Genomic DNA, 20105 nt, shown 5'->3' with positions numbered 1-20105 from the left:
AACTCCTTCACATGAATGTGCTATATTAGTTACATTCTTTACTGCTCTGATAAACTACCTGACATAATATGTTTAATGAATAATTTGTTTGGTTCAAAGTCTGAGCATATATTACATCATGATATGGAAGGCAGGAACTAAATTTTTGAGGATGTTTGTCTCATTGCATCTGCAGCCAGGATACAGAGCAATGAATGCTGGTGTTCAGTTCCCTGTCTACATTTACTGAGTTCAGTGGCTTGCCCATGGACAGTATGGCCAACATTCAGAATGGGCCTCCTTATCTCTATTAACTCAGGTTAAAAATTCCACCACATACATGACCAGAAGTTTGTCTCTAAGGTGATTTGAGATCTAACATTGAGAATTAAGCTTAACCGTCAGAGATGGGAACATCAGAAATATGTAAAATTAAACCTATCTGTATCTTCAGTCATGCATTTTGGGCTATTCAATTTACAAATCACTCTACAGCTGTGATAACCACATAGTCATATATGTCCAAGTGGCTGGCTGGGGGAATACTCCTTCTCGTCCAGGGCAGTTCAACACCAGTGACAAGCCCTGTGCATGATCCTGCTGGGCAGGAATCAGCAGCATGCTCTGAATCTCAACCTGAAGCATGAGGTGGTGAGCAGGAAGCCATCACAATGCCCACCACCAATAACTTAAGTTCAACATATCCATTTTCAATCTCCAGCTTTGGGTGTATCTGCCTTCCCGGAGATCAGCCAAACCTTCAATGCTCATTAATTCTTGTCGATTTTGAGCATCTTGTTTAAATTCTTAATTTCAGTCTGTTTTTTTAAATATACTTTGTTCATCCTTTTATTCAGAAAGATGTTACTTAGTATAATTACTATTGTGTCTTAATTTTTCATAATAATAATCAGCTTTCAGCTTGGGTAAATTAAAACTTAACAACATTTTGTTAAGTGATATAGTCAAAAGAAGTATATTCCTTCGTTATACTGGTAATTTCTGACTGTTCAAAGACAATACATCCAAATTTGTCTGTTGCGCATGAAAGCATTCCCAGAATCACAAGTATAAATAGGACTTTTCTCTCTCTGTCTCTCTCTCTCTCTCTTTTGGTATTTCAAGGCATGGTCTCACTCTAGCACAGGCTGACCTGGAATTCACTATGGAGTCTCAGGGTGGCCTTGAACTCACAGTGATCCTCCTACCTCTGCCTCCCAAGTGCTAGGATTAAAGACATGGGCCACCATGCCTGGCCACAAATAGAAGTTTTAATGCAGTATAGGAACAAATACCCATCACGTATCTGACATTAAGAGTTGTTTGATGTAACTTAGTTTCTTTCAAGAATGTTGTGGACAAGAGTGATGGCTTACCAGTTAAGGTGCTTGCCTGCAAATCCAAAAGATCTGAGTTTAATTTCCCAGGACCCACTAATGCCAGATACAGAGGGTAGTACATATGTCTGTAATTTGTTTCTAGTGGCTGAAGGCCCTGGCATGCCCATTCTCTCCCTCTCTCTCTCTGTGCCTCTCTCTCTTTTTCTTTCTCCTTATCAGGGCAGGTTATGGGGTATATATTTTTGGTTGGCTTTACCATTTCAAATAACCTGTATTTGGGGGTTGAATATTGTTGACTTTGGCGCTTTTATATACATAGGGCCTTTGTTTTTTGCTTCTGTCATTATTGGGGGTAGGGTCTGATCCAGATCCAGGTTGCCTGAAACCCAATTCAGAACAGAAATCTCTACCTCCCAGCTGACGAGATTAAGGGATATTGGCCTCATATGACTATCTGTTTTAATCGCCACAATTGCATACTTTGTGATGGTTTTTATTGATTGTGTATGTTACTTGGTGGAACTTTAGAATTTGCAGTAAATTATTCCACCCAGTCCGCTAGAATACTTGTTTAGCAAGCAAACTCAGTACCTGTGATTACTTCTGTGGCTTGACAGGGGGACAAGAGCTACACCTGGCAACTTGAAGTCATATCCTGAGGGTATATAGAGGTGGACTGCCACATCTGAGAACACTGTAAATAAATAAAACCCAAGCATCAAATCAATTCAGGATGCAAAAGTCACTGCAATATAATACAAGAAACTGAAGGAATCAAGATAGTACAAAACTATAAATCCATCAAAAATGATCACCAGTGAGACTGTTTTAGATGAAATGTCTGACAAAGATTTCAAGAAAATGATGGTATCTATGCTCAAAGAAATCAGAGGAGAAATGAAGGGAAACAAAGAAGAAAACAAAGGTATTAAAGGTGAAAACAAATTTCTGAATGACAGTACAGGAAACCAGATTAATGAAATAAAGAGGGCAAAACATGAGTAAGGAAATAGAAATACTAACAGAAAAGCTGGTGAAATCCTGACTCTGAACAATACAGTCAATGAAATAAAGAAAAAAACCAAAACTCTGTGGAAAGACTCTCCAGTACAATGGATGAAGGAAGGAACAGAATATTTGAACTAGAAGACCAGGTGGCAGATCTAATACAGTCCAACAAACAAAGACAAGGTAATAGCAAGGTATGAATGGGAATTTCAAGATATCTGGCACACTATGAAAAGATCAAACAAAAGAATTAAGGGTATAACAGAAAGAGAAGAATTTCAATCCAGAGGCTTAGTACATGTTTTCAACAAAATCATAGAAGAAAAATTCCCCCAAGTTGGGAAAGAAATGCCAAGAATCTTTAGAACAACAACCATACAAAATATGGAAAGAACCTCTCCTCAGTATGTTATAACTAAACTACGAAATAATCAAAGCAAAGAAAATATATTGAAAGTAGTTAGAGAGAAGTTAGTCACCTACAAAGGCAAGCCTATTAGAAAAACTGCAGATTACTCAACACAAACTCTGAAAGGCAGAAGGGCTTGGAATGATGTATTCCAAGTTCTGAAAGATAACAACTGTCAACCAAGATCACTTTATCCTTCAAAGCTACCTATCCAAATTGACAAAGAAATAAGGACATTCTACAACAAAAACAGGCTAAAGGAACTTAGAAAATACTTGGAGGAATTCTTTTACGTATTTTTTAAGTTTTTGTCCATTTTGTAAAAAAATTTATTTGAGAGCGACAGACACAGAGAGAAAGACAGATAGAGGGAGATAGAGAAAATGGCTGTGCCAGGGCTTCCACTGCAAATGAACTCCAGACGTGTGTGCCCCCTTGTACATCTGGCTAACGTGGGACCTGGGGAACTGAGCCTTGTACCGGGGTCCTTAGGCTTCACAGGCAAGTGCTCAACTACTAAGCTATCTCTCCAGCCCTGTTTATTAATTTTTATTTTATTTTTATCTTTCCATGATTTTTATTAACATTTTCCATGATTATAAAAAATGTCCCATGTTAATATCCTCCCTCCCCTACCCTGCACTTTCCCCTTTGAAATTCCATTCTCCATCAAATTACCTCCCCATCTCAATCATTCTACTTATATATATACAATACCAATCTATTAAGTACCATCCTCCCTTCCTTTCTCTTCCCTTTATATATCCTTTTTAACTTATTGCCCTCTGGTACTAACTATTTTCCTTCTGATGCAGAAACCCAATCATCTGTAGCTAGGATCCACATATGAGGGAAAATATGTGGTAGTTGACTTTCTGGGTTACTTCACTTATATAATCCTTTCCGGATCCATCTATTTTCCTGCAAATTTAATAACTTCATTTTTCTTTACCGCTGAGTAGAACTCCATTGTATAAATGTGCCATATCTTCATTATCCACTCATCAGTTGAGGGACATCTAAGCTGGTTCCATTTTCCAGCTATTATAAGTTGAGCAGCAATAAACATGGTTGAGCATGTACTTCTAAGATAATGAGATGACTCTTTAGGATATATGCCTAGGAGTGCTATAGCTGGGTCATATCAATCTTTAACTGTTTTAAGAACCTCCACACTGATTTCCACAATGGCTGGACCAGATTGCATTCCTACCAGCAGTGTAGAAGGGTTCCTCTTTTTCCACATCCCTGCCAACATTTATAATCATTTGTTTTCATGATGCTAGCCAATCTGACAGGAGTGAGATGGAATCTCAATGTAGTTTTAATCTGCATTTCCCTGATGACTAGTGAGGTAGAACATTGTTTTAGATGCTTATATGTCATTCATATTTCTTCCGTTGAGAACTCTCTATTTAGCTCCATATCCCATTTTGTGATTGGCTCATTAGATTCCTTATTATTTAACTTTTTGAGTTCTTTGTATATCCTAGCTATTAATCCTCTATCAGATGTATAGGTGGCAAAGATTTTTCCCATTCTGTAGATATCCTCTTTGTTTTATCCACTGTGTCCTTTGCAGTGCAAAATCTTTGTAATTTCATGAGGTCTCAGATAGTAATCTGTGGTTTTATTGCCTGAGCAATTGGAGTTGTATTCAGAAAGTCTTTGCCAAGACCAATATGTTGGAGGGTTTCCCCTATTTTCTCCTCTAGCAGTTTCAAAGTTTCAGGTGTGATGTTAAGGTCTTTAATCCATTTGGACTTAATTCTTGTGCATGGAGAGAGAGAAGAATCTATTCTCATCCTTCTACAGATATTTATCCAGTTTTCCCCACACCATTTGCAGAAGAGGCTGTCTTTTCTCCAATGAGTATTTTTGGCATTTTAATCAAATATCAGGTGGCTATAGCTACCTTGGCTTACATCTGGGTCCTCTATTCTGTTCTACTGATCTACATGCCTCTTTTGGTGCCAGTAACACACTGTTTTTGTTACTATGGCTCTGTAGTATAGATTAAAAGCAGGTATAGTGATACCACCAGCCTTATTGTTGTTTCTCAGTATTATTTTAGATATTCGAGCTTTTTGTGTTTCCAAATGAATTCTTGGATTGTTTTTTCTGTTTCCATGAAGAATGACTTTGGAATTTTGATAAGGGTTGCATTAAATGTGTGCATTGCTTTTGGTAAGATTGCCATTTTCACCATACTGTTTCTTCCAATCCAGCAGCAAACAATCTTTTTTCCACTTTCTAGTATCTTCTGCAATTTCTGGCTTGAGTGTTTTAATGTTCTTATTGTAGAGATTCTTTACTTCCTTAGGTTTATTCCAAGGTAATTTATTATTTTTTTGATGCAATTGTGAATGGGAGTGATTCTCTGATTTCATCCTCTGTATGTTTGTTGTTAGCTAATATGAAGTCTACTGATTTCTGTGCATTTATTTTGTATCCTGCTACCTGACTGTAGGTATTTATCAGCTCTAACACTCTGCTAGTAGAGTCTTTAGCATTCGTTACATGTAGAATCATGTCATCTGCAAATAATGATAACTTGATCTCTTCCTTTCCAATTTGTATCCCTTTTATGTGTGTCTCTTGCGTTATTGCTATGGCTAAGACTTCCAGAACTATATTAAATAAAAGTGGGGACAGTGGACACCCTTGTCTTGTTCCTGATTTTAGTGGAAAAGCTTCCAGTTTTTCCCCATTTAGTAATATGTTGGCTGTAGGCTTGTCATAAATAGCCTTTATTATATTGAGATATGTTCCTTCTATTCCCAGTCTCTGTATGACTTTTATCATGAAGGGATGTTGGGTTGTCAAATGCTTTCTCTGCATCTAATGAGCTGATCATGTGATTTTTGTCCTTCAACCTGCTTATATAATGCATTACATTTATAGATTTGTGAATGTTGAGCCATCCCTGCATCTCTGGGATAAAGCCTACTTGGTCAGGGTGAATGATCTTTTTGATATACTCTTGTATTCTTTTTACAATATTTTTTTGAGAATTTTTGCATCTATGTTCATGAGGGAGATTGGTCTATAATTTTTTGTTGTTGTTGTTCTATCTTTGCCTGCTTTTGGTATCAGGGTGATGCTGGCCTCATAGAAGGTGTTTGGTAGAATTCCTTCCTTTTCTATTTCCTGGAAAGGCTTAAGAAGCAATGGTGTTAGCTCTTACTTAAAGGTCTGGTAAAATTCAGCAGTGAATCCATCTGGGCCTGGGCTTTTTTTAGTTGGGAGATTATTGATAACTGTTCAGATCTCCATGTTTGTTAGAGGTCTATTTAAGTGATTAATCTCATTTTGATTTAATTTAGGTAGGTCATATAAATCAAGGAAATCATCCATTTCTTTCAGGTTTACATACTTTGTGGAGTATATGCTTTTATAGTATGTCCCTATGATTTTTTGAATTTCTCTGGAATATGTTGTGATGTTACCTTGCTCATCTCTGATTTTATTAATTTTTGTCTCTTCTATCTTTCTTTTGGTTAGACTTGCTAAGGGTTTATCAATCTTGTTTATCCTTTCAAAGAACTAACTCTTTGTTTCATTAATTCTTTGGATTATTATTATTTGTTTGTTTGTTTGTTTGTTTCTATTTCATTAAGTTCTGCCCTAATCTTTATTATTTCTTCCTGTCTACTGACTTTTGGTTTGTCTTGTTCTTCTTTTTCCAAGGCTTTAAGGTGAAGCATTAGGTCGTTTACTTGCGACCTTTCTAATTTCTTAATATAGGCACCTAAGGTATAAATTTACCTCTTAGAACTGCCTTCCTTGTGTTCCAGAGATTTTGATATGTTGTGTTCTCATTATTGTTTGACCCTATAAATTTTTTGATTTCCTTCTTGATTTCTTCATTGACCCACTCATCATTTAGTAGTGTATTGTTTAGTTTCCATGATTTTGAGTATGCTCTATAGCCTTTCTTGCTACTGATTTATAGTTGAATTCCATTGTGGTCAGATAGAATGCAAGGAATTATTTCAGTTTTCCTGAATTTGTTAAGATTTGCTTTGTGTCCTAATATATGGTCTATTTTAGAGAATGTTCCATGTGCTGCTGAAAAGAATGTATATTCTGCAGCCTTTGGATGAAATGTCCTGTATATATCTGTTAGGTCAATTCCTTCTATGACCTCATTTAGTCCAGATGCCTCTGTTTATTTTTTCCCGGGATGACCTGTCAATTGGTGAGAGTGGGGTGTTAAAGTCACCCACCACCACTGTGTTTGGTGTTATCTGTGACCTTAGTTCTAATAGTGTTTGTTTGATGAATTTGGGAGCCCCCATGTTAGGTGCATATATGTTTAAGATTGTAATGCCCTCCTGTTGGAGTGTGTGCTTAATCAATATAAAGTGACCTTCCTTATCTTTCCTGACTAATGGTGGACTGAAGTCTACCTTGTCAGATATTAGGATAGCAACACCTGCTTCCTTTGTAGGCCCATGTGCTTGAAATACCATTTTCCAACCTTTCACCTTAAGATATTGTCTATCCGTTGTAGAAAGGTGAGTTTCTTTGAGACAACAAATTGTAGGATCCTGCTTTTTCGCCCAGTCTGCAAACCTATGTCTTTTTGTTGGGGCATTGAGGCCATTGATATTAAGAGATATTATTGAAAGGTGTGTATTTATGTTTGCCATTTTGTGTGTGTGTGTGTGTGTGTGTGTGTGTGTGGTTCCCGTTCTACCTGTGCTCTCTTGTGTTAACTAGTATTTGAGTATTGCTTATTTATTCTATGTTCCTTATATGTGTGCTTTTCCTTTTCTTTAGCACGGAGGATTCTATCATATATTTTCTGTATACCTGGTTTTGTCTTCAGATACTCCTTTAACCTGCTTTTGTCATGGAATGTCTTCATTTCTCCATCTATTTGAATGGATAGCTTTGCAGGATAAAGTAACCTTGGTTGACAGTTGATATCTTTCAGAACTTGGAATATATCACTCCAAACTCTTCTGGCTTTTAAAGTTTTTGTTGAATAATCTGCTGTAATCTTGATGGGGTTGCCTTTGTAGGTAACTTGATTTTTCTCTCTAACTGCTTTCAATATTTTTTCTTTGGTGTGTGTGTTTGGAAGTTTGATTATAATATGGCGAGGAGAGGTTCTTTCCGGGTTTTATCTGGCTGGGGTTCTAAAGGCTTCCTGTTTCTGCATTGGCACCTTTTTCCCAAATTGGGGGAAATTTTCTTCTATGATTTTGTTGAATACACCTACTATGCCTTTGGAGTGGAATTCTTCTCCTTCTACTATGCCCTGAATTCTTATATTTGATCTTTTCATAGTGTTCCGAATATCTTGAAATTCCCACTCATACTTTTCTATAAGTTTGTCTTTCTCTTTGTTGGCCTATATTAGATCTGCCAGCTGGTCTTCTAGCTTAGATATTCTGTCCTGTCCTTCATCCATTCTACTGGTGAGATTTTCTACAGAGTTTTTTATTTCATTAACTGTGTTCTTCATTGCTAGTAATTCTGACTGGTTTTTCTTTATTATTTTTATTTCCTTTTTTATGGCTTGTTTTGCCTTCTTTATTTCATGAAATTGGTGTCCTGCGTCTTCTTTGATTCCTTTGATTTCCTCTTTGATTTCTTCTTTGATTCTTTTGATGTGTCCTTTGACCTCTTTGAACATATTTACAATCATTCTTTTGAACTCTTTCTCAGGCATTTCCTCTAACTCATTCTCACTGGAGGACATTTCTGATGCATTAACACTGTTAGGTAGATTTATATCATCTTGTTTTTTAGTGTTTCTTGTGTTATAATGTGTATAATTTTGCATCTTGGATTAAGTTAAAGCTTGGATTTTCTAGCTAACTGGGTATTCTTAGCTGTATCAATTGATCTGATGTTATATATTTTCAGGGTAGGAGCTTAAGGTGTTAGGTGTGGCTCTTAAGACTCTCAAAGCATCTACAAAGGTGTTCCAAGGGGTTGAATTTCCCTGCTATGGGAATATTCAAGCAGTCTGAGTGGAATAATATACAGGTAGATTCTAAAATTTAAGCAAACACTGTGCACATTCAGTCAAAGACAGCCCCAAGTATATATACAAGAAGAGTTATTATAACAACCAGATCTTCTGTCAACAAAGAGGTTAAGATTTCAGGTCTGTTGAGGGATCCAAGTCAGCTTGTGACCAAGTGAGACCCTTCCGTGGTGCAATCCCAGTTACCTTGGATGATTTTGGTCTCAGTCAAGTTGCTGCCTGGGTCGTCGGGCTGCTGTTCTGATTTCTGGAGCTGGGCACTGGCTTTTCTTGTGGGGAAAAAACAAGCCTAGCAAGTGTGGCCCTGCAGATCAGCACCCCTGCTGCTGGAACTGCTGCTGCAAAAGCTGCCGCTGCTGGTCTGTAGCCGATGCTGCCTCTGCTGCTGCTGGGCCCACTGCTGCTGCTGCTCTAGCTGCCACTGCTGGAGCCACTGCTGCTGCTGAAGCTGATGCTGCTGGGTCCACTGCCACTGCTTCCACTGAAGCTTCTGCTGCGTGATCTGCTGCTGCTGCCGCTCCTAGGTCTGCTGCTGCTGGGTCTGCCACTGCTGCTGCTACTGGATCTGCTACTGTTGGGGCTGCTGTTTCGGTGCCGGAGACAGTGATGTTGCTGCCAAACTCTGCTCCTGCTTGGGTTCCACTGCCCAAGTTGGCGTGGCCAGGTCTTGCTGCTCTGTTCGCTGGAGCTGGGCTCAGGCGGTGGGGGATGGGAGGGAGCCATAGCTGCTCTGGTTGTCTTGCTGCTCCAAGTGTTCTTCTACCTCGTGGTCTGTTCCTCTGTTGCTCATGGTCACTCTCCCTTCATGTTTCCTGAGTTGCGGAGAGCACCATTGTGAGTGGAAAATCCGCACACCTGGCTTTTGCTGTGGCTGGAGCTGAGCCTGGTGGCTTTCTGTGGTGCTGCTGCCGCCACAGTTGCTGGAGCTGCCGGGTCCACTTTTCCCGCCTGTGTGGGCTCTGGATGCTCGGGAACTCTTCTACTTCTCCGCTGCCACTTCAATTTCCTATACACCTCACTTTTTAGTAAAAGAGTGTATTTTGCTGAGTTTTTTTTGGTCTTTTTTCCCCCTAGGCTGCTTTGGCGTGGTACCTATGCTGCCATCTTAACCGGAAGTCTCTATGTCTTTTATTTTATTGTATTTATTTATTGACAACTGCCATAATTATAGACAATAAACCATGGTAAATCCCTCCACCCCACTTTCCCCTTTGCAGCTCCAGCTTCTGTCACATCCCCTCCCCCTCTCAATTAGTCTCTCTTTTATTTTAATATCATCAGCTTTTCCCAGTATGATGGTCTTTTGTTGGTTGTGTCAGGCATTATGAGGTCATGGATATTGAGGCCATTTTGTCCTGCTGTTCAAATTCATCTTTATTCCCAACAAATTTACAAATTTCATAGTCCATCCAGTACTATGAAACATATCCAACACAGGAATGAAATCATCATTGGATTTGCTGCATTTTTTGACATGGTACCTAAGTAATATGGAGCTCTAAATGTAGGCCATTGGGGCCATGACCTAGATAAACAATTAGTTGCATTAGAAACCACAGGATTTTATTGGTAAACCAGGACTAAAACAAAATTAGTAAGGCCTTTGGATAGAGTGTTTACCAGACTGTGAGCAGCTCAGCTATAGACAGAACTGTAATGCCATGAACTTCATCACTGGCTACACATGTCAGAGTTGGAGTTACTAATTGTTCAGAGTTTCTAGGTTGAAAATTTAGATTGCCTATTGAAAATATTTTGCAAGAGTTTATTGAGATGGTTGTTTGAAGGATGGTTGAAAAGATTGCCTACTATGTATGACCTGGAGTTATCTGAGTTCCCATTGGTTAAAGCATACCCTATTGTATATTAGTAGATGAATTTCATTATCTAACCACTTTATACAGCTATATAGCAGTTTCATATTTAAATGCTGAGTAGTAATGGGGAAAATACTACTTTTGAAAACTTCTTTATTTGTAACTGCCCAAATATATCCAGTGCACCATGATAAAAATCTCCCACCACCCTCTATTTTCTTCCTCCAAAATCCTACCTGCATTGCTTCCCTTCTTCTTTCCAATTGGTCTCTCTTCTATTTTAGTAACTTATTTCCCACATATTTTGAAGGTTTTACGCAGATAGCATCAGCCACTATGAGGTTATTAATGTCAAGAACAGTTTTTGCCTAGAAATTTGACACTTACAATTCTTTATTTTTTGGATTTTAGATGTAGGGTCTCACTCTAGTCCCAGCTAGCCTGAAATGCATTATGTATTCATAGCATGCCCTCAAACTGATGGTGATCCTCCTACATTTACCTCCCTAGTTTTGTGACTAAAGGCGTGTACCACCATGCCTAGCTCTCACAATTCTTCACCCACCTCTTCCACAATGGTTCCTCAGCCTTGGAGTATTTGCTAGTGCTGTCTCATTCACTACTGAACATTCTACTATCAATTATCAGCAATTTGTTGTTTCTTGAATCTACCCAGGGGTAACTGCCATATGAAAAAGGAGGCATGAACATATTTAGAGGATAGGTTGGTAGGAATAATATATCAAGTTAACAATACAAGAGAAGTAGTTCTTAGCCGGGCGTGGTGGCGCACACCTTTAATCCCAGCACTCGGGAGGCAGAGGTAGGAGGATCAACGTGAGTTCGAGGCCACCCTGAGACTACATAGTGAATTCCAGGTCAGCCTGAGCCAGAGTGAGACCCTACCTATCAAGTTAACAATACAAGAGAAGTAGTTCTTCTCTAGAATTATGGCCTGCTGTGATGATAAGATTCAAGCGCTTCCTATAAACTTAGGTGTTCTGAATGCTTGTGTCCCAACCTGCTGCCAATTTGACAACTGAAGCCTCCTGGAGGCACTGTATTGTTATATCCACCTTTCCCTTTGCAGTGTTTGTTCTGCATCTAATGTTGTCCAGGAGGAGAAGTCCACCATTTGCTGGTTACATTATATTTGCTTGCCACTTTGGAGCTTCACCTCAAGTCTTTAAGCCAAAATAAACCCCCTTTTCCCCACAGGCTGCTCTTGGTTGGCTGTTTCTTTGCCAGCAGTCTGAAAGCAACAGCAACACCCCCCCACCAAGCTAGGGGCGTTTGATTAAATATTCGGTACCAGATAGAGATTCCCTCTTATGGAGAAGGCTTCAAGTCTAATGAGAGACCATTTGGTCTCCCTCATAAAGGACATAGCACTATTGTACCAATTGATACATTTGACCTGGTTGACCATCAATAAAACTTGCATGGTCACCACAGGGTAACACTACTGGTTCCTTTTCTCTCTCAACAGTTTACTTAGCTCTTCCTAGTATATTAATAGCCAGCTAACTGGGAGAAGCCTTCCATCTGTGCTGCAGCTTGATTTCCCAGACTACTGCATCTCACACATGTGGAGTGTTTAGCAATAGAGTCTTATACCACCTGGTTCTTGAGGATAACTAAGAGTCTTGGTAATGCTTGAAATATTCTCTGACATCAGTGGATTTTATGGCTAGTAGTCAGTGGAAGTCAACCTACCCTGACCTGACTATTTCTAATAACAATTCATTGTTTCTGTGTAGAACAATATCTTTCTCTAAAGTATTTCTGCTATCTCTATTTTAACATATAAATTACTAGCTAGGAAAGAAATAGGCTTTATATACCATTAATCTGTTAGTCAATCATTAAGTTTCAAGAGAAGAGAAAAAGTCCTACTCTATTAGCACTATTTGTAACATACATGTGAGCGAAGATGTTTCAGATTGTGTGTGTTCATTGGATTGCAGTTGCATGGCATAGAGGCATGCACAGAGCAATGTGGTTCTATGGATTCCCAACATAAAGTACAGTAATGTTGACTGATGCAACATGGTACATTGGTGGCAAAATAAAACACCTTTAACTTATTGTTGATAATATATTTGATTTTGAATTAATATTTTGTTGTTTGCACAGAATCCTTTCAGTTTTGCCATATTTATCATGACCCCAACATTGATGATCAGACTCCATCCAAATGGAGTCAAAATCCTCAACTTTATTAAGAGCTTCTATTCCACTATTAGTGTTAAGAATTGAACCCATAGCCTTGTATTTTCTGGGCAGGCAGCACACCACAATGTTGTGATACAAGCCCTATTATTTGTCTTTCCATTCCATTGTATTTTCATTAAAAAATAAAATAATCTTACAGCAGGAATGGTGCCACAAGCCTTTAATCCTAGCACTTGGGAGGCTGAAGAAGGAGGATTGCAGTGAGTTCAAAGGAAACCTGAGATTACATAGTGAGTTCCAAACAACCACCACCAACCAAACAAAAAGAAAAACAAAACCTGATTTTCTTGAAACAGTATAGCAATATGCAGGAATGATATTAGTTTTGAGTCTTTTCTTTCATGATACAGCATATAAACTTTGTGCTTATTGAATAAGTCCCTACCAAGAGACACGCAGAAGCATGAAGTCCAGTTTACTAGACCCTCTTTTGTTGTCTTGGGTTGAAGAGAAATATCTCATTATAGGAACTGGTGTCATTTGAAGACGTTGCTGTGGACTTCACCTGGCAAGAGTGGCAGCACCTGGATGTTGTTCAGCAAAACCTCTACAGAGATGTGATGCTGGAGAACTACAGCAGCCTGATGTTCTTGGGTGAGCTAAACTCCCGTGAGTTTCTGAGTAGCAATTCCTTACATTTTGGTTGAGGAATATAGTCATAATTACTAATATTTAGTATTGTTTTGATATTTTACTGTTAAAGTGACATATTTAATGGAACATATTATATAGAATGAAGTGGATTTAGAGTACACACATGAAATGACAAGAGTCTGTCAGATCAGGCATTAGTTACATGGGGAACACTCAAAAATTCTAGTAGCTATTTTGAAATATTAATATAATTGTTGCCAGAAGCATGCTAATTTACTTCTGTGCTATACAACATAAAAAGTTATTTCTTCCCAATGGACCCAGTTAATTCTAACTATAATCATTCTATCTCTTTTCTTCTACTCCTTTTCCACATTGTAATTACTTGTTATACTTTCTACCTCTATTATGTAAACTTGGAATTGTAAGTATAATGAGAACATGCAGGATTTTTGTTTCTGTGTTTGTCATATTTCATTTATACCCCATCAATTTTGGGGGTGGGTACAGAAAACATATCTATTCACTTTAATTATAGAGGGATGTGATAACCTAAAGGAAAAATTATAAATTCCCCTTTCTGAGTGAGCTTATTTGGTTACATAGAAAGCAAATTCTTCTATGATACACATTTTTATTACCAAAAATATGAAAACCCTCATGTGTTCATATTGCTTCTTTACACATTACCAATTAGAATATCAAGTGGGAAATGTATAGCATTTAATTCTGGTTGTTGAGTGTTGATTGCCTATTCCCATTATCATAGACTTCTGTAAGTGTTTCAGCATTCTTGATTTCTTTGAAATGACTGTGATGAAAATCTCTTGGAGGTCAGGAGAGCTTTTCTGATTTGAATGATGACAATCAATTCATAACCAGAGGAAATAGCTTTATTACTTCATATAATACCCTACAATTATATGCATACCACCATTGTTAATGTTTTCTTTTTATTTGGAGACTGGATCTCACTCTACCCTAGGGTATCCTGGAGTTCACTCTTTTGCCAAGTATGTCCTCAAAATCTTAGTAATTTTCCTACCTCAGGTACCCAATTGTTTGTGGTGAAGGGGTGTGCCACCAAACCTGGATCAATTTCTCCTTAGAGTCATTTTTTTTTCTATGTATATACATTTGACCTCCAGACAAGGACATTTTTCTACTCTCTTTTGTGACTTGTATTGACTTTGTTTACTGAACTGATCATATATCTTAGGCTAAGGTTTTACTTTTTTTTTTTCTCTATGCTTTGAATGGAACTTAACAGTTCATACATCCTGGAAAAGTATTCTACCAGTAAGCTATTTTTCATCACTGAGATTTGAAGAGTGATGAATAAGTACATTGAGGCCCTCTGTTATATATAACATTACTTGATACATGATAGTCCTGTGTTGATTTATGGAAATCTTAATTTTTGTTTAAATTTATTTGTGTGTGTGTGTGTGTGTTTGTCTGTGTGTGTGTGTGTGTGTGTTTAAGGGTATTCATGTGCTCTGTTCAGTGGCCCTCCTCAAATTATTTGAATTTCATTGGTTTTAGTCTAGAACATGGTTATTATATACATTCAATTACTTAAGGGTAATTCTTATAAATCCTGAGGCCATTCTTTCCTAATAATCTTTGTGATTTCTTAATTTCCTAAGGTATCTTTAAATAGTAATGCAATTTTTGGATCAGCTTTAACAATTTTGTTCTAACTCCTGTTTTCTGTTTTATTTACTTTTTAATTTTACTGATTAATTTAAGAAGCATAGAGAGAGAGATAGAGGATAAAGCAGATAGACAGAATCAGTGTGCCTGGGCTTTCAGCCACTGCAAACAAACTGCACATGCGTGCACTACCTTGGTTATCTGGTTTGTGTGGGTTCTGGGGCATCAAACCTAGTTCTTTTGGCTTTGCAGACAAGTGCCTTAACCATTAAGGCATCCCTGCAGCCCTTGCTTTCCTTTTTTATTAAATTCTTTAATTGAACTCTTTTCCCATAATATTCCTTTGTCCTATTTATTACCCCTTCTCTTATCTCCCCTTATCTCTAATGTCATTTGTTTTCTTTCTAGTTTCATTATGTTCCCCTACCATTATGCTCTATATATTTAATGTTTTTTTTTTTTGAATTGTTGTTTAAAATTTATGTCCCAAAATGTGTGAAGCCGAGTTAGAAAGAAATCCATAAGTATGAGGCCAATCTTGAGCTACAGTGTCTGTTCCTGGCCAACATGAGCTACAGTGAGTCCATATCCTATTTAAAAACAAAAAACAACAACAAAAACAATAAAAAAAAATCTTTGTGTTATATATGCTGTTCAGTCACATGAGGGAAATACTTTCAGTGTCACTTCAGGCAAATATTCCAGTTTTACGAACAGCAGGATTATAAACTGTCTCTAAGGTAACTCTTCAGTTCACCAAATACAGGTCAGTTGTAGAAATGCTGCTTTTATCTTACAGAAGTCCACCTAATGTAACATATTGACACAACGTTCACATTATTTCCCTATGACAGGGAACTGTATGACCAAACCAGATTTGATCTTCAAGTTGGAGCATGGATTTGCACCATGGACTGTATTAGAATGCTCAATTCACAGGCTTCCAGGCAAGTAAATGCATAATTTGTAATGTAGGTCAGTGAGATGAGAACTCATCATGAATTGTCATGATAAGTTTTATTACTGTGAATCACACACCTTTTATGACATGGAGAAATTTCTACTCTTTTCCTGATATTGAAGAATGCTTTCTTTATGCCTTGTAAAATTTAATTCCCTGTTTAGGTAGTCTAGGAAAATGTGTGTTAGATATTGTACTATTTTGTTAACTGACCATTTTTGTATGTTTCAGTATAATTATGTTATTAGTCACTTTTCACTGCTGTGACAAAAATCCTTAGAAGAAATACCTTAAAGAAGAAAAAAAAATTTATTCAAATATACAATTCTATAACGGTGGTTCTGCTCACAATGTTGACACAAAGAAAGTATTTAATATAATTATATTTACTCCCACCTGGGAAATTTAGAAGTAACTGAAAAAAGACTGCACCAGAGATTCTATGATAAGAAATGAGAACTTGTCTGTGAAATGTGCATGAGAATGTAGGTACAAAATTATATTAGATTTGTGAAATAGAGGAAGTGTGTCAGGGATTTATAAATAAGCATTTGGGACATTGAAGAAAGAAAATCTAAATGGCAGTGCAAATAAAAGTAAGAAATGGATCATTCTCATGTTCTAGATGAAAATAACATGTAAAGCCACAGGTACAACATCAGACCAGACAGTACAAAGAGCTCTTGTGTCAAGAGTGGTATCTGTAGGGTTATTAGAAATATGTGTCTGTTGCAGGTGTTAAATCTAGAGATTCACACCAGTATGGCTGTCACTCACTCCATAACAGCAGACTCATATTAGAGAAATGTACAACTAACCATTTGAAATTTTTAAAAACTGAAAACAGGCAATCCAGGGAGTCTTTACACATTAAATATTTATGTGTGGGAGATGAATAAAAGAAGAAATACTCTGACAGGACCAAATGGAGAATCGCTGATCAAGGTTTGCATTAGAGAACCAAAGGAGGGAAGTTTTGGTGTTCTCACCCTTCATGGTGAAGAGTCAACCATATTGCTTATTGATGTTCAAGGTATAGGGAATGTTAAACTTATATTGTTTATGTTATTTGGCCTTTAGACATTCATTATAATGTCACATGTTTAGTTGTAAAATGACTCTGAACATTATAAAACAGGGTCAATTATATGGGTGGATCCTTCCACTTACCACCAGAACTTGATTCTTGCTTGGGTACTTAAATCCCTGAATTGAACTAAGAGTCCTTGCTTCTGGTTTTTTTACTGTCTGATACATATGGGAGAGGCCTTTTATTTTTGCCTGTATATGGAATAAATTTAGGAATCTGCCTGTTATATCAATCTCAAGGTTTTCTAGTTGCTTTTTACATGAAAATACAATTTTATTTGCCTGCGCACCTGCCATTGACTTTATTTATGGGTCCACCCATCAATGCATATATACTGCCAACATCAACAGTGAGCACATAATGACTATATCAGTCTACAGATGAACCTCCATTACTTCTGCCCATAACTACTTGCAGAAAGAATATAGCTGTTCTCCAATTTGTTCTTTTCTCCTTATTTTTAAACTGTTTATCTGCATTAATAGCTTTGTTTTCATTTTACTCATATTGTGAAGCTTTTCATATTCATTTAATTACTCTTATTTTGTTTTCATATCCTATTGTGGTTTGTTTTTCTTCTTTTTCATGCAATCTTTTTTCTGTGTCATCATCCCTCTCCTTTTCTCCTGCACCTATTCTTCTTCATTCAGAACAATAATGATTGAAAACTGTGCTCATCTAGTATTATAAATATATAATAGTATTTTAAAAAATATAAAACAATCAGGTCCACAGTCATTATGAAACGTAGTAGTGGCTGGGGAGCTCAATCAGTGCGTTAATATGCTTTTTGTTTAATCATGTTCAGATCCTAGGAATCAACCAGAATATTGAGAATCCCTGAAATCTCCTAATGCATCATTATTGCATACACAGCATTTTAAAACAGGAGGCACTGTTAAACAAAGTTGAAGGCAATGACTTACACCCACGCTTGACTTATTATCACAAAGCATGCATTTGGTAACACACATTTCCAAACACACAAACAGATTCACATATAAACAACTATCATGAATATGTACCCTGGAGGAAGGTGGTAGTGGAGAGACTAGAAAGAAAACAGAACATGTCCTATGTTACTGTTTACTTTGTAAATAAACCAAATATCTATAGAGAAGAACATCCAGCCAACATGTGCTAAAATGATGTGTAAGCATTTAGGCAAATAACTGCCAATGGAAAGTAAAAATTTTCTTCATGTCCAATCAGTTATTTCACTGAAAATTAATTTGTTAAATAAGCCTTATCTGAGAGAGTTTCTGTCTTCAAAAAAATTAGACCAGAACTTATTCAGGAGGCAAGAAAACAAACAAAAAGTCATCTCACTTATAGGTCTCTAAAAATTCTGGTAAGTAGGAAAACATTTGCTGAGTTTTCCCTTTGTTGTGTAAGATATGCCCCATTCAAGAAACTCTCCACAGAAAATAGTAAAGAAGTCCATTGAAAAGTATTATTAATATAATTATTGTGAGCTATCTTTTTGTAAATTATAATACTCTACAAAATACTAGGAAGCCCTAGTGGGCCAAATTTTTGTTTAGTATTTCAAATGTAATAAGTTTACTTTTATTTCTCAGAATTGAAAACTCTACACAAAATGCAGTGGCCAGAGACTGATAATTTTAAACAATTCCAGAACACTGTTTACCAGAAGTTACATCAGACATGTTATGAAGGAACAAACACAGGTGACAAGCTGTTTGAATGTAGGACAACTTTTATCTCCAAGTCACACCTCACTAATCATCAGAGAACTCAAACAGGTAACAATCCTTATGACTGTAATGTATGTGGAAAAACTTACCTTGCCCAGTCACCTCTCACTGTGCATCATCGAGCACACACAGGTGAAAAGTCATATGGATGCACTGAATATGGGGAAGCTTTCATCTCTATGTCACATCTCATCAGTCATCAGATAACTCACATAGGTGAGAAGCCATATGAATGTATTGAATGTGGAAAGGGCTTCATCTGCAAGTCACATGTCACTAATCATCATAGAACTCACACAGGTAAGAAACCATATAAATGTATTGAATGTGGAAAACGCTTCATCTATAATTCAGATCTTATTAGGCATCAGAGAAGTCACACAGGTGAGAAGCCATATGAATGTACTGAATGTGGGAAAGACTTCATCCACAAGTCACTTCTTATTAGGCATCAGAGAACTAACACAGGTAAGAAGCCATATGAATGTACTCAATGTGGGAAAGCATTCTTCTACAAATCAGGTCTCACTAATCATCAGAGAACTCACACAGGTGAGAAGCCAAATGAATGTACTGAGTGTCAGAAAGCTTACATCTCCAAGTCACACCTAATGAATCATTGCAGTACTCATACAGGTGAAGCACCATATAAATGTACTGAATGTAGGAAAGCCTTCATCACCAATTCACAGCTCACTATTCATAAGAGAACCCACACAGTTGATAAACCATATAAATGTATTCAATGTGGAAAAGGCTTCATCCGCAAGACAGATCTCACAAGACATCAGAGAAGTCACACAGGTGAGAAGCCATATGAATGTACTGAATGTGGGAAAGCCTTCATCTGCAAGTCATATCTTAATAGGCATCAGAGATGTCACACAGGTGAAAAGTCACATGAATGTACTGAGTGCCAGAAAGCTTACCGCTTCAGGTCAGACCTAATGAGTCATTGGAGAATTCATACAGGTGAGAAGCCATATAAATGTATTCAATGTGGAAAAGGCTTCATCCGCAAGATAGATCTCACAAATCATCAGAGAAGTCACACAGGTGAGAAGCCATATGAATGTACTGAATGTGGGAAAGCCTTCATCAGCAAGTCACATCTTAATAGGCATCAGAGACGTCACACAGGTGAAAAGTCACATGAATGTACTGAGTGCCAGAAAGCTTACCTCTTCAGGTCAGACCTAATGAGTCATTGGAGAATTCATACAGGTGAGAAGCCATATGTATGTACTGAATGTGGAAAAGCTTTTATGTTCAAGTCACCTCTTATTAAGCATCA

At 37.3% G+C, this 20105-nt stretch overlaps 1 protein-coding gene across 1 annotated transcript in view; it reads left to right on the top strand.

Moving 5' to 3' along the window:
• LOC123457247 (gastrula zinc finger protein XlCGF17.1-like) overlaps positions 1-19867 on the top strand; it is a gene marked incomplete at its 3' end in the record, with an annotated part of 46750 nt that extends 26883 nt beyond the window's left edge. The window contains exons 2-5 of the mRNA XM_045141213.1: positions 13260-13401; positions 18674-19195; positions 19448-19615; positions 19700-19867. Coding sequence (XP_044997148.1) covers positions 13260-13401; positions 18674-19195; positions 19448-19615; positions 19700-19867 — 1000 coding nt within the window. The remainder of the gene's footprint in view (positions 1-13259; positions 13402-18673; positions 19196-19447; positions 19616-19699) is intronic.
• Between the last annotated feature and the right edge of the window lie 238 nt (positions 19868-20105).

Source organism: Jaculus jaculus, unplaced genomic scaffold (genome assembly GCF_020740685.1).
Source record: "Jaculus jaculus isolate mJacJac1 unplaced genomic scaffold, mJacJac1.mat.Y.cur mat_scaffold_124_1_148072_arrow_ctg1, whole genome shotgun sequence".
Classification (NCBI taxonomy): Eukaryota; Metazoa; Chordata; class Mammalia; order Rodentia; family Dipodidae; genus Jaculus; species Jaculus jaculus.
Note: the sequence above shows the minus strand (reverse complement) of the source record. Positions and strands in the feature narration are given on the sequence as shown.